This window comes from Hippocampus bargibanti, linkage group LG01, assembly GCF_051943395.1.
Source record: "Hippocampus bargibanti isolate YZ-2025 linkage group LG01, ASM5194339v1, whole genome shotgun sequence".
NCBI lineage: Eukaryota > Metazoa > Chordata > Actinopteri > Syngnathiformes > Syngnathidae > Hippocampus > Hippocampus bargibanti.
Window position 1 is genome coordinate 27,410,463 of NC_142734.1, and position 17,701 is coordinate 27,428,163.

A 17,701-nucleotide genomic window follows, 5' to 3' on the forward strand; every position below is an offset into this window, starting at 1 on the left:
GTGTCCTCTGGACAAAAAAAAAAAACAGAAAGGAGCCAGATCGTTGAGAATAAATAAAAACTTGTTTTTGTTTTTTTAATATTTGGTGGTGTAAATATATTGCGAGTACAACATGAGAAGAAGACGTTGGAAGAACACGAGTCCCATCATGCATTGCGCTATATTGCAGAGAGCTTTGGTGTCATTAACCGAAGAGGCAGAGAAAACAGAATCACGTGTGAAAACAAACTAAAAACAAATAAGGAGCAAACCATGACAGGAGACTGCAAAATGAAAGGTTTCCCTTTTTTTGTGCAAATGATAATTTAAAAAAAAAATCTGGTGAAAAATTCTGTTTTCTCCCCTTTTCTCAATAACAAATGAAAATGTAAACTCAGCCAACAATACTACATTCAACAGTCACATGATGAAGTCGGCTCAGCCCGTGTGGCGGTCACATTTGTTTTTTTTTTTTTTTTTTTTTTTTTGTGTGTGAAGTCAAATCTTATTAGGCATGAGCGGACGTTTTTCTTCTGATCAGCACCAATTCAACACAGGCTTTCCTGAAGCTACAAGTCCATATAAATAATTGTCCTCTGAAAATAAAATAAAACAAAAAAAAACACACACACACAGCAATCTAGCATTGGTGTCGGGACATTCTGTGAGCTGATTGGACCGTCGGAGAGAAAGAGAAAAGCGTTGACGTGTTGCCGCCAGCCAATCGGAGATGAGCGATGATGTCACACACGCTTTCGAGACGGTTGATTAGGGACACCCGTGAATACAAATCCAAATCCGGATCAGGGATGGGCAAAGGTATATACAGCACCGGTCATTTTTTTTTCCATTTACACACAAAGTCCAAAAATATTTGTTTTTATACATTTCATTCTAAAATCTATGTTATTACTATTTTCTTTCATCTCAGTACATGATTAGTTTATTGCTGACAAGATCATATTAGTTTGTAGTAAATACACTTTTTTTAATGGCATGTATAGTTGTCGAACTCTCTCGAATGAAATGAATAAATGGTATTGGGTGAAATGGTATTTCTCATTAAAATAAACAATTTTACATACATCCAACACAAACATTTACCCAGCCCTGATCAACGAGCTTAAACGCCAACTTTCAATGAAAAGCGGTTCACATTCAGAATTTTTCATTGAACTTGTCTGAAATGTCTGCACTGCCCTTAAATGTGAAATGAAGTGACCTAAATCCATCAATTGCGAGTTATCACTTTGCCCAAATATGTCTGGGAGCTTTTATTCTGGCTACGGGGAATAAGGTTGAAATCAATACAGTGATTTGATTGAACCCCCCTGACCCCTCCAGAGCTTGGATGACCCTTGCTGCCCCCCCCCCCCCCCCCAAAAAAAAAATCATAACAAGGGCAATACAATCTCTTCATCAGAATCAATCAACCCCAATGAAAATGCAGTAGAATATTTTTTTTTTTTGGGGGGGGGGGGCAGCTAAACAGTTGCACAGCTAAAACTCCAAAGAAAAGTCTGGTTTCCGTCATTTCATATTTTTCTTCTCCCATTGGATGGATGGATTTGATTTGGACATGTTCCGCTAACTACAATCCTAGCAGTTAAATAATATGAATATAATAATAAGAGTTTTTTTTCTGATATGTTTTGACAAGTTCACTGACATGTATTTTCATAAGCACATTTTGACGTGCAGTTCGAGGTGTGAACAAGCTTTTAGTTGGCGCAAATGATCAAAGAAAGTAGAGCCGGGGTATGGGTGGAGGTTTTCTCAGGCATCCCTAATCAACTGGACTGTGTATGGTGATTATTTACAATCATCGACGCAAACGCTCCTCTCCAGTCACAACGCAGGCAACACGACGTTCGGAAGAAGGCGTTTACTCTTGCTGCGCCCAAATAACTCCCAACACCGAGCGGGATGTCATCGACGAGGCGAGCGGAACGTTGGAACTGACCTCGGAGTAGATTGCGATGACGTTGATGAAAATGGGAAGACCTGTCGTGATGGACCAGAAAGTCCCGCCTCCCGCTTGCTCGCTCGCGAGGGCGTCTGCACGCAAACTGTTGTGTCACTGACCGTGTCAAAAGAGGAGACTTCGCCTCCTGCTCACATTGCTTACTGAGTGAAGAGAAGAAAAATAAAATGACTTCGTTCACCCGAGTGCCACCAGAGCGCATAAGGGCATAGTGTCGGAAATCGGCGAATTCACAAGTGCGCAGATGTGATGTCACGTAAATTTTGGGCCAATGTTGAACGTTTGGGCCAAGGTGTACGCGTAGATGTGCATTACCTTGATCTGCTGATCTCGTTGTTTCTCGTTCCAGTTGAATCTCCGGCAGGGAAAAGATGGACGTCGCTGGAATAAATAACAGAGTGAGACATCTTCTCTTCACTTGTGCTTTGTTTTAACTTTACTTTGGCGCCTGTGGAGTAGACTTACTCCACAGGCGCCAAAGTCAAGGCGCGGGGGCCAAATCTGGCCCACCACATCATTTTATTCGGCCCGCAAAAGCAAATCAAACGTGTGAAATTCAATGATGCTTGTTGAAGTTCGAACAATAATTGTCAAATTGTCCCATGTAAACCACAATAACAGTCATAATTCTTGACGTCAAATTAGAAAACTAGTTCTTTATTAATTAAAAATAAGTTGTGCGCTCTGTATGTAATATGTGGTGGATATGAAGCATTCTAATGGTTTCCCCAAATTCATAACGGCTACCAAGAGGGAACTGTAACTATAATCTGGCCCACGGCAAAAAATTACTTTGACACCCCTGCATTAGGCAGTTGCGCTGTTAGCTACGTGTGCTAAGTGCTGTCATCTAGAGGCTCAATTAGGAACAGCAAATTTGTATGAGTAATTGACTGAATGAGCACCCCAATTTTCTAAAACGGCGACTTTCTATAAATAATCTGTGAAACTGGTATGAAAAAGTTAGTGTTAAAAAACTGAAGTGAATATTCAATTTCAATTTTCAATGTACATTAAATTTTGATATTTGAGGAATGAAGATCAGCAAGCAAGACGGAATATATGTGTGTGAATGAGAGGGATCCAAGTGCAAGAGTGATGCGACAGGGAGAAGAGATAAAGAAGGTGGAGAATTTTAAGTACTTGGGGTCAACTGTCCAGAACAATGGAGAGTGTGGAAAAGAGGTGAAGAAGCGTGTCCAGGCAGGCTGGAGCGGCTGGAGAAAAATGTCAGGTGTGATGTGTGATAGAATGGTTTCAGCTAGGATAAAGGGAAAAGTGTATAAAATGGTGGTGAGACCAGCCATGATTTTTGGACTGGAGACAGTGCCACTGAAGAAAAGACAGGAAACAGAGGTGGAGGTAGCAGAGCTGAAGATGTTGAGGTTTTCTTTGGGAGTGACCAGGTTGGATAGGATCAGGAATGAGTACATTCGAGGGACAACTCATATGAGAGGCTTTGGAGAGAAAGTCAGAGAGGCCAGACTGAGGTGGTTTGGACATGTCCTGAGGAGAGAGAGTGACTATATCGGGAGAAGGATGCTGAGCCTTGAACTGCCGGACAGGAGACCGAGAGGAAGACCGAAGAGGAGGTTTATGGATGTGGTCAAAGAGGACATGAAGGTAGCTGGTGTGAGAGAAGAGAATGTACAAAACCGGGATAGATGGAGGACATTGATTCGCTGTGGCGACCCCTGAGGGGAAAAGCCAAAAGGAAAAGAAGAAGATTGAATTTTGATATGCATGTTTCAAATGAACCAAAACACATGCTTGAGATGGCTGAAAAAAAAACAGAATGTCTCGCTGAAATGTTTTTAAATTAATTGCTGTTATATGTAAATGTCCACCATGGTTGCCCCCACCTTACATTTTTAATACACCAAATCAGGCCCCCCTTTGCAAAAGGTTTGGACACAGGAGGTTTTGAATAAATCGTAGTGAGTGAGTGAGTAGAACCTGTCAAGCGAGTGTCATTGGTGTCCTCAAACAATTTGTTACATAGACTTGGATTCGAACTCCGATAATTTAAAAAAAAATGATTCCAGACATTCCTTTTTTCAAGCAATATGTGCAGGACTCTCATGTTGTAATTGTTTTGCCGCAAAAGCAAAGCAGTAATGGTTGTAAAAGTAGTCGTCTCGTGTCTACTTACTGTCGGGGAGTGTGCACACACGGTTTCCGAGGTTACTGAAGTAGCAATGAGTCATAGCCTCAGCTGCTGAAGTTCTTTTTTTTCCTTCAAACTACAAACGAGAATGACAAGAACACAACACACAGACTCATATTTGTCATAAAACGAGTTTCTGTGTGTGTGCGTGCGTGCGTTTGTGTATGTGTGTGTGTGTGTGTGCTGTGTGCTTGTGTGTGTGTGTACGCTTTGCCTACCTGCAAGAACTTTGACAAAAGCTGGACACCATTGCTGCCGAGCCTGAAAACAGACACACAAACCTGTCACAGGACGACCCGTCATGCGGTGCGTCTCGATTGGGCACATTTGTAATCCTCCCCAACACACTAGACATTGACAGACTACAACATTGTTTATCTATTGTTATTTTATTATAATTACCGAAGTTCTGTTTGTGATGTAACGTAAGGAAAGAGATGCCCATTTCACGGTAAGATCAGAGCATTGTCACCAAATGGTGAGTATAGTTTTAGCTTTTTTGAATGTTGCTGTGCCGATTACCATTTTGTGTTTGGGAGCCTTTTACTGAGCGAGTTGTTTGTTCTGTAGCCACAAAGGGACATATGTCTTCTTGTGCCGGTCCCAAGCCCGGATAAATATAGAGGGTTGTGTCAGGAAGGGCATCCGACGTAAAAGCTTGGCCATCTATTATTATCTATTATTATTATCATCATCATATATTATCTATTATTTTTTTACCTATGTATTTATTTACGTTTATTTATCTATTTATTTACCTGTTGATTTAATTATTTATTCATGTTTATTTCCCTCTGTTTATTCATTTATCTAGTGATTTATCTGTTTATTTAATCATTTATTCATTATTGTGATTTAAGTATTATTTTTATTATTTTATCTGTTTATTTATTTATCTATGATTATTTCAACTGTTTATCAACCAATTATTATTTTACTTATTTTATCTATGTAGTTATTTATCTATTTACTGATCAGTTTATTTATTTGTTTATCTATTACAGTAAAGTCTCGTTATATCGATATCGGATATATCGATAGTCCCGGTTATATCGATACTATTTCTATGCACGCACGGAGAAAATTACATGCAAACAGGGTCGGATATATCGATAGTCCCGGTTATATCGATATTTTTTCGGACTCCCTTGAATATCGATATAACGAGACTTTACTGTATTTGTACCTATTTATGTTTATTTATGTTCCTGTTTATTTCACTATTTATTAATCTGTTCTTACACATCTATTATTTCTATGATTCTATCTATCCATTTATCCATCTCTCCATCCATCCATCCATCCATCCATCCATCCATCCATCCATCCATCCCTCCCTCCATCCATGCATTAATTAATTAATTCATTCATTTATGGTGGTCATTGCCATGTGGTAGCAGTTGAGTTACCGGGGTGTGTGATCGGCGAGGTTCTCCGGTGAGTACTGAGGATAATTTGCTGCCACAAATTCCTTGTTGGAACTGATTCCTGGCCACCTCTCTTCAGTTGGCGTTCCTGTGAGTGTAAAAAAACACACACACCATCAAATTGCATTTGTGTCACATCCGGTGAAGAAGATCACAAGTTTGGTTCTGACCCAACAACTTGAAAATGAAGTGAAGTTCCTCCTCCACGGTGGAACCAGGAAACAATGGCCGACCTGTTGTCATCTCGTATAAGATACATCCCACGCCCCTACACGCACACACACACAGGTCTACGGAAGGTCTACGTCAGGGGTGTCAAAGTCATTTTTTGCCGCGGGCCACATTGTAGTTATGGTTTCCTGTCGAGGGCCGTTATGAATTTGGGGAACCCATTAGAATGTTTAAATCCCTTCAAATATTACCTATAGAGCACACAGCAAATTAATGAATAACTCGTTTTCAAATCTGAAGTCAAGAATAATGACTTTTATTGTGGTTGACATCCAAAAATATGAAATTTTGGCTCAGATTTTAGCAATCATCATGGAATTTAACAAGTTTGATTTGCTTTCGCGGGCCGAAAAAAATGATGTGGCGGGCCGGATTTGGCCCGCGGGTCGACTTTGACACCTGTGGTCTACGTTGATGAAACAAATGTGTGTTTTCACGGTTACAAACCACATGTCGATGTGTGTGGAGTAGTCGGTGCTGCCCAGAAGAATGTCGGGTGGGCGGTACCACAGAGTGACCACCTCGTTCGAGTATGTCTTGGTCGGGATCGATTTTGCCCGGGCCAGACCTGCGACACCAAATCCCACTGATGACTTGCACCACACGGACAGATAATACAACAACGAGAAGAACCGCATGGAATACAAAAACTGGCGAATGTATTCAGGAATTGAAAAGTGTGATGTGGAGCGCCATTCCTGAATTTTTTTCGGGTTTTGGTTTTTCTTGCAGGGGGGGGACATAAAGTGCGAATCAGATGTCTGGCAATGTTTTTCCCTTCCACGAGGGGTCTGCATTTGCGCTTTGTTACAGATTCAGCTGTTGTTAAAGCGCTATATAAATCAATATGTATGTATTGTATTTTGTACAGCCGCTCCCATTTCAAGCTCAGATAACTTCAGACCCATGGCTGCCGCTGCTCACCCACAGAAAAAACTTGTCCTGTGACTGTAAAGTGACCTTGAGAGTTTTGAAAGGCGCTTATAAATGAAATGAATTATTATTATTATTATTATTATTAACTATTTTATTCTGATGAAATAAGAGTCTAAGGTTTGTTCCCCTGCATTGAATGTTTATGTAGTCCTAAAACTCAACATTGTGTGGGTACTGGAATTTGAGTGAAAATGACAAAAACCCTGGCACTGTAGTGGACGCATTTTTGCACATCGTCTGGCAGTAAATGGGCTAAATATAATCTTAATTGGAAAATGAATTAAAAAAGGAGAACATTGTGTGACATAAAACAAATCCATTAAGTTGTATTTGCACATTTGGATTATTTTGTGGCCTTTTTTTAGCTTTGAGCTAGCTTAAATGTTTAGAAAAATACATTTTGACTCATCCCATATAAAATGGCATGATCGTGCCGGCACATCCCTGATCGAGAATGACTGGAACCTCATGAAAAAGCACGGAGACAAAGAGCACAAGTTCTCACCAAAATCGGCCAGTTTGAGTTCTCCTCGCTCATTGATGAGCAAATTTTGCGGCTTGAGGTCTCGATGGAGAACTTTCCGGCGGTGACAGTAGGCCAAACCTCGCAGTAACTGAAAAAGGAAAAGCTGCGAGACAGACACGTGGCGTCAACGCCATGACGGCTTCAAATTGCACGAAAAAGGGGGGGGGGGCAAGAGGGTGACGCACTTGGACATTGTGCATGTGGATGACGTTGCCGCAGTCGTCCAGGTACTGTTTCAAATCTTTGTCCTGAAAAACACACAAATATGGTCGTTTGGGCAGGTCAAAAATATTTTGGCAATCATTATTTGTTGGCGTCTCACCAGGTACTCAAAGACCAGTGTGAGGGACTTCTGTGTGTGGATGATGTCATGAAGCGTCACAATGTTGGCGTGTTTCAGGTCCTTCAGCAGAGAAACTGGTGGAGACAAATAACACAAAATGAGCACTATTTACCGAACAAAAAGGCGCACCCCCAATGAATGGTGTATTTTCAAACCTTCTTCATATATAAGTGCACATCTTCAATAAATGAAAATCTGGACTCTCTCCAAAAATGGATTCAGTGGCTCAGACAGCTCAATTTCACCATTTGGCGAAATTAACAGCAGGATTTTGCCATCATTTTCCTTTTTTGTTGTAAAACACGTAAATAGAAATCGCGGAATAGTATAACGTGTGGTATTTTTTCCATTTTTATGAGCTCAAAAAATATTCAGAGTTGATCACAATAGAATAATAAATAAAATTTTCAGAGATGACCAATCTTCCTGTTTTATGGAATATTTTGGCCTTAAAATTTCCAGAAATAAATGAATGCTGTTTTGCAAAAAAAGCTAAATTTTCCATTTCTAATCACTGAGGCAAAAACGGAAAATGACGGCCAACTCGAGAAAAACATTTTACCCGGGAAGTCAGTTCAAGAGATTACTGAAATGAGACGCCGTTTTATATATATTTTGGCCTTACGTTTTTCAGAAATAAATACAAAAACAAGCAAAAACACATTTTCCATTTCTAATCATTGTGCAAAAAACAAAAAATGATGGCGAAACAACGACAAAAATTAAAAAAGTAATTTGAAGAGATTAACGAAATGAAACACTGTTCTATATATATTTTGGCCTTATCAGTTTCATTCAACAATTTTTTGACACGAAATATAAAAACAAAAACAAAAAACACCAACATTTCTAAATAAAAAAACACTATCAAAAAACTCAACATTTTCATCATTGTGCCAAATACGGAAAATGATGGAGAAATCAAAACAAAAAAAAACCTGGCATAATATTTTTAAAGGACAACCGATACCATTTTTTGTTTCCTAACTGACATCAGAAAAACGTTGTATAGCATCTAAAATACCCAAAACACGCAGGCTGATATTTTTTAGTGAAATGAAAAACTCCCAAAAAATGTGTGCTAAATCTGCAAAAAAATTGAGCTGCGAATTGGGCATTTTCAGAAAGTCCCGCTCCCTTGTTCGTGATGTCACGCCACGTCTTGATGCAACACACAACGATTCACCATCGCGTTATTTTTCGCCATCAACACGGATCAACACAAAGTTTTCAGACCAAACAAATTACCGCAAAATGCATTGTGTGTCCTTTCTCGGTCAGGGGCGTTCCTTCCGTGACGTGACGTCAGGACTCGTCACCAACTCAAAAACAAGACTTCCTGAATATTCAGCGTGAGTCTTAAAACGTAAAATATAGCTATATGCGGTAGAATTTTTGTAAAATACACTCAGTAGAAGTCATTTGAAGTGATTTTACAAATTATGGACACAACTTTCTCCGGAGGCGTCGGTTATCCTTTAAGAGATTATTGAAGTCAAATGACGTTTTGTAAATTTTTTTGTCCTTACAATTTTCAGAAATAAATGACAAAAAATTGAGACACTAAATACAAAAACAGGCAAAAACCGGAAAATGTTCCATTTCTAATGCCAAAACCGGAAAATGGTGAAAGTGATAAAAAAAAATCAACCTTGCAAAGTAATTTTAAAGGACAACCGACGTCTCCGGACAAGTTGTGTCCATAATTTGTAAAATGGCTTCATATGACCTCTACTGAGCGTATTTTACAAAGATTCCACCGCAACTAGCTACATTTTACGTTTTAAGACTGGTGCTGAATATTCCGGAAGTCTTGTTTTTGAGTTGGTGACGAGTCCGTACGTGACGTCACTGAAGGAACGCCCCTGACCAAAAAAAAAGGACACATTGTAGCAGTCCTTCCATCACGTCAATGCTTGTTTGGTCTGCAAACCTCGTGTTGCAAAGAGCCAGAAGAGGGCGTCCAAGCTCCATGTAAGGAATTTATCAGCCTGTGGAAACGGGCTGATTCATTCCTCACAGGAGCTTGGTGGCCATTTTCTGCATCTTTTTGGGTGAGACATTTCCCCCCAATTTTGCCTCAAAATGGCACGGAATAAATTCTTTAATCGATTGCAAACATGTATGCTTTTCTTTTCAGAACTATTTGAATCATATTCATAACTGGATGTGTAACAAGAAAGCATATTCTCCGAATCTGAAGCCATTGTTTTGATTCTCCAGCAATGCAAGACGTCTTGCCGTGACGTCACGAACTAGAGGCGGGACTTTCTGAAAATGGCCAATTCGCAGCTCAATTTTTTGCAGATTTTGGACACTTTAAGTCATTTTTATTGGTGTTTTGCATTTGAACAAAAATATCATACTGCGTGTTTTGGGTATTTTAGATGCTAGATAACGATTTTCTGATGTCAGTTAGGAAACAAAAAAGTGACGTCGGTTGTCCTTTAAGAGAATATTCAAATAAAACGTTGTTTTATATATCCCACAGCACACGCAATACTTCTTCGGGGAGAAATGAAGTTGGCGGCTGCTGGCAGTCATTGCGAGACCTGTTGCGTCTCAATATTACTTCACATCTAAGGCGCAGGTTCATCTTTTGAAGAAAATGTAGGCTTTTGCGGTGCGCCTTATATGGTTTGTTGGTGTGTGTTAAGTGAACAACAAAGTGCAGTTGTTCATGTAACATATGTTCACGGCGATACAAGCTAGATGCCTGAAGCCGACGCTTTATGATAGTTTTGCCTATAGTTTTGCCTTTTAAGTGCATTATCATCACACTTTAGCATCTATATACGGGATTACAAATATGTTGAAAAGACTTCTTCCACCAGAGCTCAGGACAACTATTGATTGAAAAGAGATTTTTTCAGGTGTGGGGGAGCAAAAACTATTTTGTTTTAAAGCCCCATCGCCAAGAAATGTCCATAAGCACCTTCTCTGATCGCCGTACACGGAGCTCCTTCTTCATGTTCCAGACGAATTTCCTTCAAAGCCACCAAGTTGTCCGTCAGCTTACTGCGGCCTTTGTAGACGGTCGCGTAGGTGCCCTGCACACATGCATCCAAGACAGATGGGTCACAAACGGCAGACGCGATAATAATAAGTGAGCCACATGTCCAAAGTTCAGACCTCTCCCAGTTTGTCGAGTTTGATGTAAGTCTCCAGTTTGCCAAAGCCAATCTCTGACTGCACAAAAAAAAACAAGAGCATTAACGACGACGACAAAAGACACGGTCCACGGCAACACAACAGAGACGGACCAGAGAGACCCTGCGCAGCCGCCTACTAATGGGTTGTTCAAACAGAGCCGGGCCAATCACGTTGCACTTCTCCAGGTAGCCGTCCGGCAAACGGATGTCCGCAGGCAACGACAAACGCTTGTTGATGTCCTGCAAAACACACAAAAGTCGTTGGATTTGGGAGTGTTTTCTCGCTCACCACTCATTGATGTTCAAAGGCTAGCTTGTGCTACGTGTCCAATGAGTTTTTATGAATATTTTGAACGGAGGGGGTTAAGTTAGGCCAGGCAACTAAGCTAGCAGCTAATTGTTTTCAACTAGTACATCGAGCAGATATTTTTACTTTCGAATGCAGCACTTCTTCACCAAACCATGTCATGGAAAATTCTTAGCATGTGACTGGTGTCCTTGAGAGTTTTGAAAGGTGCTTATAAATACAACGCAAATACAAAAAAAAGGAAAATACAGTGATACCTCGGCTTACGAGCGCCTTGGCTAACAAACTTTTCGGCTTATGAACATTAAATTTGTGAGAATTTAATCTTGGTATACGAACTACTTTTCGGGATACACACGGAGCGACACAATGAGTGATGTGTCGTTCGCGAACGAGCCCGTTCTCCTAACAAGGAAATGCACGTGATTGGGGAGGGGAGGATTACAGAAACACAGAGCTGCAAATAAAATAGATAGACAGACGACAGAGAGAGAGTGAGAAAATGAATAGAAAACACAGTGACATTTGAACTCGTTTTAACTTTATTGATAGCTCAAAAGGCAGAGTGTAGACTGCAAGGTTAAACTATCCCATCAATCAGGCTCCACAAATAACCCGCACAATCCACCTGTACACTTGATGCAAAAAGCTATCAACCCAGCTAAACAGAACACAATTGATGAGGAACTAGGTAAAATTATCGCAGAGAAAGTACGGCAACAACAACTCGGATATCGTCAAGAGGCAACCTGGAAGTTCGTCATCCATTGATAAATTCAGCGCGAGCCACGGATGGTTCGAGAACTTTAAGCATCGTACAGGTATTTATAGTGTCATTCGTCATGGTGAGGCAGCCAGTACTGACGATAAAGCTGCCAAAGCTTAAGGAATCCTTCCTCAAGATGGTGAAAGAAGGCTACGTTCCACATCAAGTGTTTAATGCTGATGAAACCGGCCACTCCATTCCATCAAGCTATCAACGACCATCACAAAGGTAAATAAAATGACTTCATTATACAGTACAGTTTATTTCTTTAATTACAATACCATAGCACATTTATTATACATAAAATAAGGTATATTTTGTGTAGTTTTAAGGCTTAGAAAATTAGAAAGTAGAAAATTATGTTTCATGAGGACCTGGGAACGGATTAGTCTCATTTTAATGGTTTCCTATGGCAAATTAATGTTTGGGATGCACACTTTTCACCTTACACACTCTGTCTGGGAACCAATTAAGTTCGGAAGCCAAGGAAGGTATCACTGTATGAATGCTCGTTTGTCGCTAACTTGTATTTTATGCTTTCATTTCAGCAACTGCAAAAAAGCGCTTTAATAAAATCAACCAAAGCAACACCCCACCCCGGCTTCTTTTTTTTGTATCAAGTAGTTAGAGATGAAAGAGGAGTTCTTGACACAAAAAAAGTCTGTTTACCTCGGTGGATATCTTCTTGGTCCTCAGTCGAACTCGGACTGGACTCTGAACATCGTCAGAAGACGACGTGGGCTCGTTTTCTCCGTCAGAGCTCATCTTGACATCCTCGTGTACAATCTCTGCTTGGAGGCAGGAAGGCAGGAAGGAGTGTGAGTACACACGGGGAAGATACAAGGCAGGGCTGGGTTATGTATGCAACTATTTGTGTGAATAATTTTTCCTTTATTTAATTTTCAGAACAATGCATTTATTTGTGTGGATTTTGTGGATCAAAGCATGGGCCCGCTGGCGTATAGTTCGTTGATCAACAACACTGAAAAGCTACTGCTGTTCACAAAAGCAATAAGCGTTGCCAATTTAGCCATTAATTCATTGCGCTTAAAGTGGAAGTCGAACCTAAAGTGTGCTTTGCAATATGTTCTATGCTGGTGGAGTAAGAATTAATCAAATCAAACCATTTGTTTTCATTTGGGAGAGTGCCTCTGGATTGGCTGCTCGGGGTGGTGGTCCTCCTTTTTAAAAAGGGCGACCGGAGGGTGTGTTCCAACTATAGAGGGATCACACTCCTCAGCCTCCCTGGTAAGGTCTATTCAGGGGATTTAGAGGGGCGGATCTGTCGGGAAGTCGAGCCTCAGAGCCGTGGAACAGTGGACCAGCTCTACACCCTTAGCAGGGTCCTCGAGGGTGCATGGGAATTCGCCCAACCAGTCTACATATGCTTTGTGGACTTGGAGAAGGCGTTTGACTGTGTCCCTCAGCGAGTTCTGTGGGGGGCGCTTCGGGAGTATGGGGTACAGGAGCGACTGATATGGGCCGTTCGGTCCCTATACGACCGATGTCAGAGTCTGATTCGCATTGCCGGCAGTAAGTCAGAATCGTTTCCAGTAGGGTTGGGCTCCGCCAAGGCTGCCCTTTGTCACCAATTCTCTTCATAAACTTTATGGACAGCATTTCTAGGCGCAAAAGGGTTCTGTTTTGGTGACCTCAGTATGGCGTCTCTGCTTTTTTCAGATGATGTGGTACTGTTGGGGCCTACAAGCGGAGTTCTTCAACTCTCTCTGGAGCGATTCGCAGCCGAATGTGAAGCGGATAGGATGAGAATCAGCACCTCCAAAAGGGTGGAGTGCCCTCTCCGGGTCGGGGAGCAGATCTTGCCTCAAGTGGAGGAGTTTAAGTATCTGGGAGTCTTGTTCACGAATGCGGGTACGAGGGAGCGAGAGATCGACAGACCGATCGGTGCGGCGTCTGCTGTGATGCGGACTTTGTACCGATCTGTCGTGGTGAAGAAGGAGCTGAGCCAAAAAGCGAATCTCTCGATTTACCGGTCGATCTACATCCCAACCCTCAACCATGGTCACGAGCAATGGGTTGTGACCGAAAGAACCAGATCCCGGACACAAGCGGCTAAAATGAGCTTTCTTCGTAGGGTGTCCAGGCTCTCCCTTACAGATAAGGTGAGAATCTCGGTCATCCGGGAGGGGCTCAGAGTCGGGCCTCTACTCCTCCACATAGAAGGGAGCCAGATGAAGTGGCTCGGGCATCTGATTAGGATTTCCCCTGGACGCCTCCATGATGAGGTGTTCGGAGCATGCCTCACTGGCAGGAGACCCCGGGGACGACCCAGGACACGCTGGAAAGACTCTGTCTCCCACCTAGCCTGGGAACGCCTCGGGATCCGCCACGACGAGCTAGAAGTGGCTGGAGAGAGGGAAGTCTGGGCTTCCCTACTGAAGCTGCTGCCCCCGCGACTTCACCCCGGTAACCGGCAGAAGATGGATGAATGGATGGATGGATCAATGGATGCATGGATGGTTTTCATTCATCTCTTTTTTTTGCCACAGGCCACATTGTAGTTGCGGTTTCCTCTCAGGGTGCATTTTAAATATGGGGAAGCCATTAGATTGTTTCATCCCCTCCACATACTACATTTCGAGCGTACAACAAATTAATGACTAACTCTTTTTCAAATTTGAAGTTATATAATAACTTTTATTGCGGTTTACAGTCAGTTCGGAAAGTATTCAGAATGCTTCACTTTTCCCGCATTTTCTTATGTTACAGCCCTATTGAAAAAAGGAATACATTCATTATTTTCCTCAGAATTCTACACAAAATACCCAATGATGGGCATGAAAGAAATTTTGGTCGGTTCGTAAATTTATTAAAAATACAAAAATCACCTGTGCACAAGTATTCAGAACGTTTCTTAATACTTTGTAGAAGCACCTTTGGCAGCAATTACAGTCTCAAGTCTGTTTGAATAGGACTCCCATTAAGCTGTAGAATCAAATTGACATTGATCAGTAGAAACAGGATGAACCAGAGCTCATTTTTAGCTTCATGGCAAAGGTTCTGAATACTTGTGCACAGGTGTTTTTTTTTTATTTTTTTTTATTTAATAAATGGACAAAAGTTTAACCAAAACTTCTTTCATGTTGTCCTCATGGGGTATTTTGTGTAGAATTCTAAGGGAAACAAAAATGAATTCATTGATTTTTTCAATAGGGCTGTAACATAAGAAAATGCAAGAAAAGTGAAGCGTTCTGAATATTTTCCATACTGACTGTACAACCATTTGAAATTTTGGTTCCGACTTCAGCAAGCATCATGGAATCTGCTTTCGCTGGCCGCATAAAATGATGTGGAGGTCCACATTTGGCCCAGGGGCCAAATGAAACTCATTTTTTGCCGCGGGCCACATAGTAGTTACGGATTCCTCTCAGGTTGTTATAAATTTGGGGAAGCCATTAGAATGTTTCATCCCCTCCACATATTACATCCAGAACACATAACAAATAAATAATTATTCTTTTTAAATTTTGAAGTAATAAATAATGACTGTTATTGTGGTTTACATGTTACAATTTGAAATTTTGTTTCTGACTTTAGCGAGCATCGTGGAATTTCAAGTTTAATTTGCTTTCGCGGCCCGAATAAAATGATGTGGCGTGCCAGATTTAGCCCCTGGGCCTTGAATTTGACACCAGTGAATTGACGTCAAAGAAAAATCTGGTGATGGATTTTTGTTGGGAGTCACGAGGGGGGGTCATTTAAGGCCATATTTGGCCAACCCTAAAGCCTGAGTCCTACCCAGTCTGCTGCTGTGGTTCAAGTATGAGCTCAAACTGCGTCCTAGACCTCGAGGCCGGCGGCTGTACGACTGGAAAAGAGACTGAACTGAGGAAGACGAGCCTCTGACTTTCACTCCCGCCGAAGTAGGACGAATCGTGCCGGTCTCTAAAGGGTTGAGACAAAAAGAATAGAAAGTGGGACACAAAGCCACATATGTGTTACAAAAATAGAAAATACCAAAAACGTATAAGATTTCCATTGTCACCAAATTATACAGTACAACTAACCTACACCTACTTTGAACTACTACCAAAAATGTGAAATAAGCCTGATTGTGAGTTGTTGCCGCTTTTTCAAAAGTTTTGGTTACAATGTCCAGTAGGTCACGAGCAAGCGTTACCTGAGTCACTGTGCGATGTGACGTCCTGGTGGTCGCTCAGCGTCCGCTCTCCTCCTCCACCCCCTCCCCTCCCCAGGGTGAGCGACAGCTGCCGTTTGATCTTCCTCATCCTCTCCATGAGGGGGGGCCTTGAAGCTGAGGGGGGCGGGGCAGCCAGCGTGGACGACGCACCTGTGCACAGGAGGTCAATGTCTCATTAGAGCAGGGGTGTAAAAGTCATTTTTTGCCACCGGCCACATTGGAGTTCCGGTTTCCTCTCAGGAGGGGGCCATTATGAATTTGGGGAAGCCATCAGAATGTTTCATCCTCTCCACATATTGCATCCAGAACACATAACAACTTAATAAATTAATATTAAAATTTGAAGTAAAAAATAATAAATAAGCATCGTGGAATTTCACACGCTTGATTTGCTTTCGCGGGCCGAATAAAATGAGGTGGCGGGCCAGATTTGGCCCTCAAACCTTGACTTTGACCCCTGTGGATGAGAGTATGCCGACATAACACACAATAGCAAGCGGAGTAAGGAAAGGCCGATTGACATGGATTTGATAGCTCTCCCAGTCTGTATTCTGGTGCCATTTTTCAGGAGAGTAAAATGCTAACATACAACACAATAGCTATGTGCATAATAAAGGTGCTACAGTAGTTAAATCGACAGAATTTGTTTTCTTCTCTTTTTAAAAAATCTATCCAGGAAGACCAGTTATGATCGAGGTGTCATTTAAAATATGGGCTCCGACAAAATCTCTCATAAATAGTAGATACTAAATCTTTACATGGAAAAATTGTAATTCATGAATGAAGTAACCATTTAAAAATGGCTTCCTGATACTAATCAAGCTTTACCGAAGACACCCAAGTCACGATCAATATGAAATTGCAGATATTTGTGTACAATGTATCATGTATCAAAAAAACTTAATGTACAGTATTTCTGTTGTGAGATATTGTACTGAGAATGAAGATATTTTCGCGCCCCTACTCAAACTGACCGGAAACGGAAAATATTTTTGGTACGCTAGCGCAATGCCTCCTGGGACATATTTTGATAATCTTAGCTCTCTATTTAACAAAATGCATTGTGGGACGGTGACGATTTATGATCATGACATACTCGCACAGCATTACAAGGCAAAGTCACGATGTAACGTACGATGTGATTTCAAACACAACCGGGTTGCTGCTGTTAGCAAGCGACGGCGTCGTATCACTTTTCGGTGCTTCCCCGGACACGACTATGTTGTGGTTTAGATTACCCCCCCGCCCCCCCATATCGAAATATACGGTGTGGAGGTCGTCTATTTGCTGCACCTCCAGCCATCTAAAGGGGGTAGCAGCGTGAATCCCCGATTGTCCGTCGCCACAAGGAAACATTGCGTCCTTTTACTGCTTTATCCCCTCCTAGTACGGCTAACATGAAGACAGCGTTGGGTTACTCACCGGGAGGCCCCGTCCCGGCGTCGCCCGGCTTGTCTTTGGCTCGGTTCAGTGTGACAGTGTGAAGGATTTTTCCTGCTCCCAATAATCTGCCGCCATGTTGCTTCTTCGCACATCCGTGACGTCACGCCCCCCTCCCCAACGTCTTGCGCGCGCATTGTCTTATCATGTATCGTACTGTTTTACAATTCGAATAGTATAATAATAATACATTTCATTTATAAGCGCCTTTCAACACATTGACATTGTAACTTTTTTTATAATTACATTGGGAAAAATAAACACATTGATATACATTTTCA

At 41.6% G+C, this 17,701-nt stretch overlaps 1 protein-coding gene across 2 annotated transcripts; it reads right to left on the reverse strand.

Moving 5' to 3' along the window:
- Positions 1 to 40: 40 nt before the first annotated feature.
- Positions 41 to 17,546, reverse strand: LOC148903678 (cyclin-dependent kinase 16-like). Of its 2 annotated transcripts, none has more exons than XM_089007046.1 (17): positions 17,403 to 17,546; positions 15,960 to 16,130; positions 15,578 to 15,724; positions 12,488 to 12,606; positions 10,857 to 10,985; positions 10,726 to 10,782; positions 10,529 to 10,643; positions 7,573 to 7,667; positions 7,436 to 7,498; positions 7,230 to 7,353; positions 6,236 to 6,356; positions 5,728 to 5,825; positions 5,540 to 5,645; positions 4,349 to 4,391; positions 4,116 to 4,206; positions 2,279 to 2,344; positions 41 to 2,106 (listed from the first exon to the last, which is right to left on the reverse strand). In XM_089007046.1, exons 2-17 carry the CDS (start codon positions 16,075 to 16,077, stop codon positions 2,069 to 2,071), a joined length of 1,530 nt encoding a protein of 509 aa, XP_088863172.1. In that variant the 5' UTR covers positions 16,078 to 16,130; positions 17,403 to 17,546; the 3' UTR covers positions 41 to 2,068. The 2 variants fall into 2 exon arrangements, with proteins under 2 accessions (XP_088863172.1, XP_088863164.1); XM_089007038.1 differs by having other exon boundaries at positions 12,488 to 12,609.
- Between the last annotated feature and the right edge of the window lie 155 nt (positions 17,547 to 17,701).

Excerpts from the sequence above, each read along its gene's own strand:
- LOC148903678 (XM_089007038.1), bottom strand. The coding sequence starts at position 16,077 with ATGGAGAGGATGAGGAAGATCAAACGGCAGCTGTCGCTCACCCTGGGG. Across the intron at positions 7,668-10,528 it reads GTGTACGGCGATCAGAGAAG|TTTCTCTGCTGAAGGACCTG; the intron begins GTGCTTATGGAC and ends TGTCTCCACCAG. Across the intron at positions 5,826-6,235 it reads TCCACACACATCGACATGTG|GGGCGTGGGATGTATCTTAT; the intron begins GTTTGTAACCGT and ends GTGTGCGTGTAG.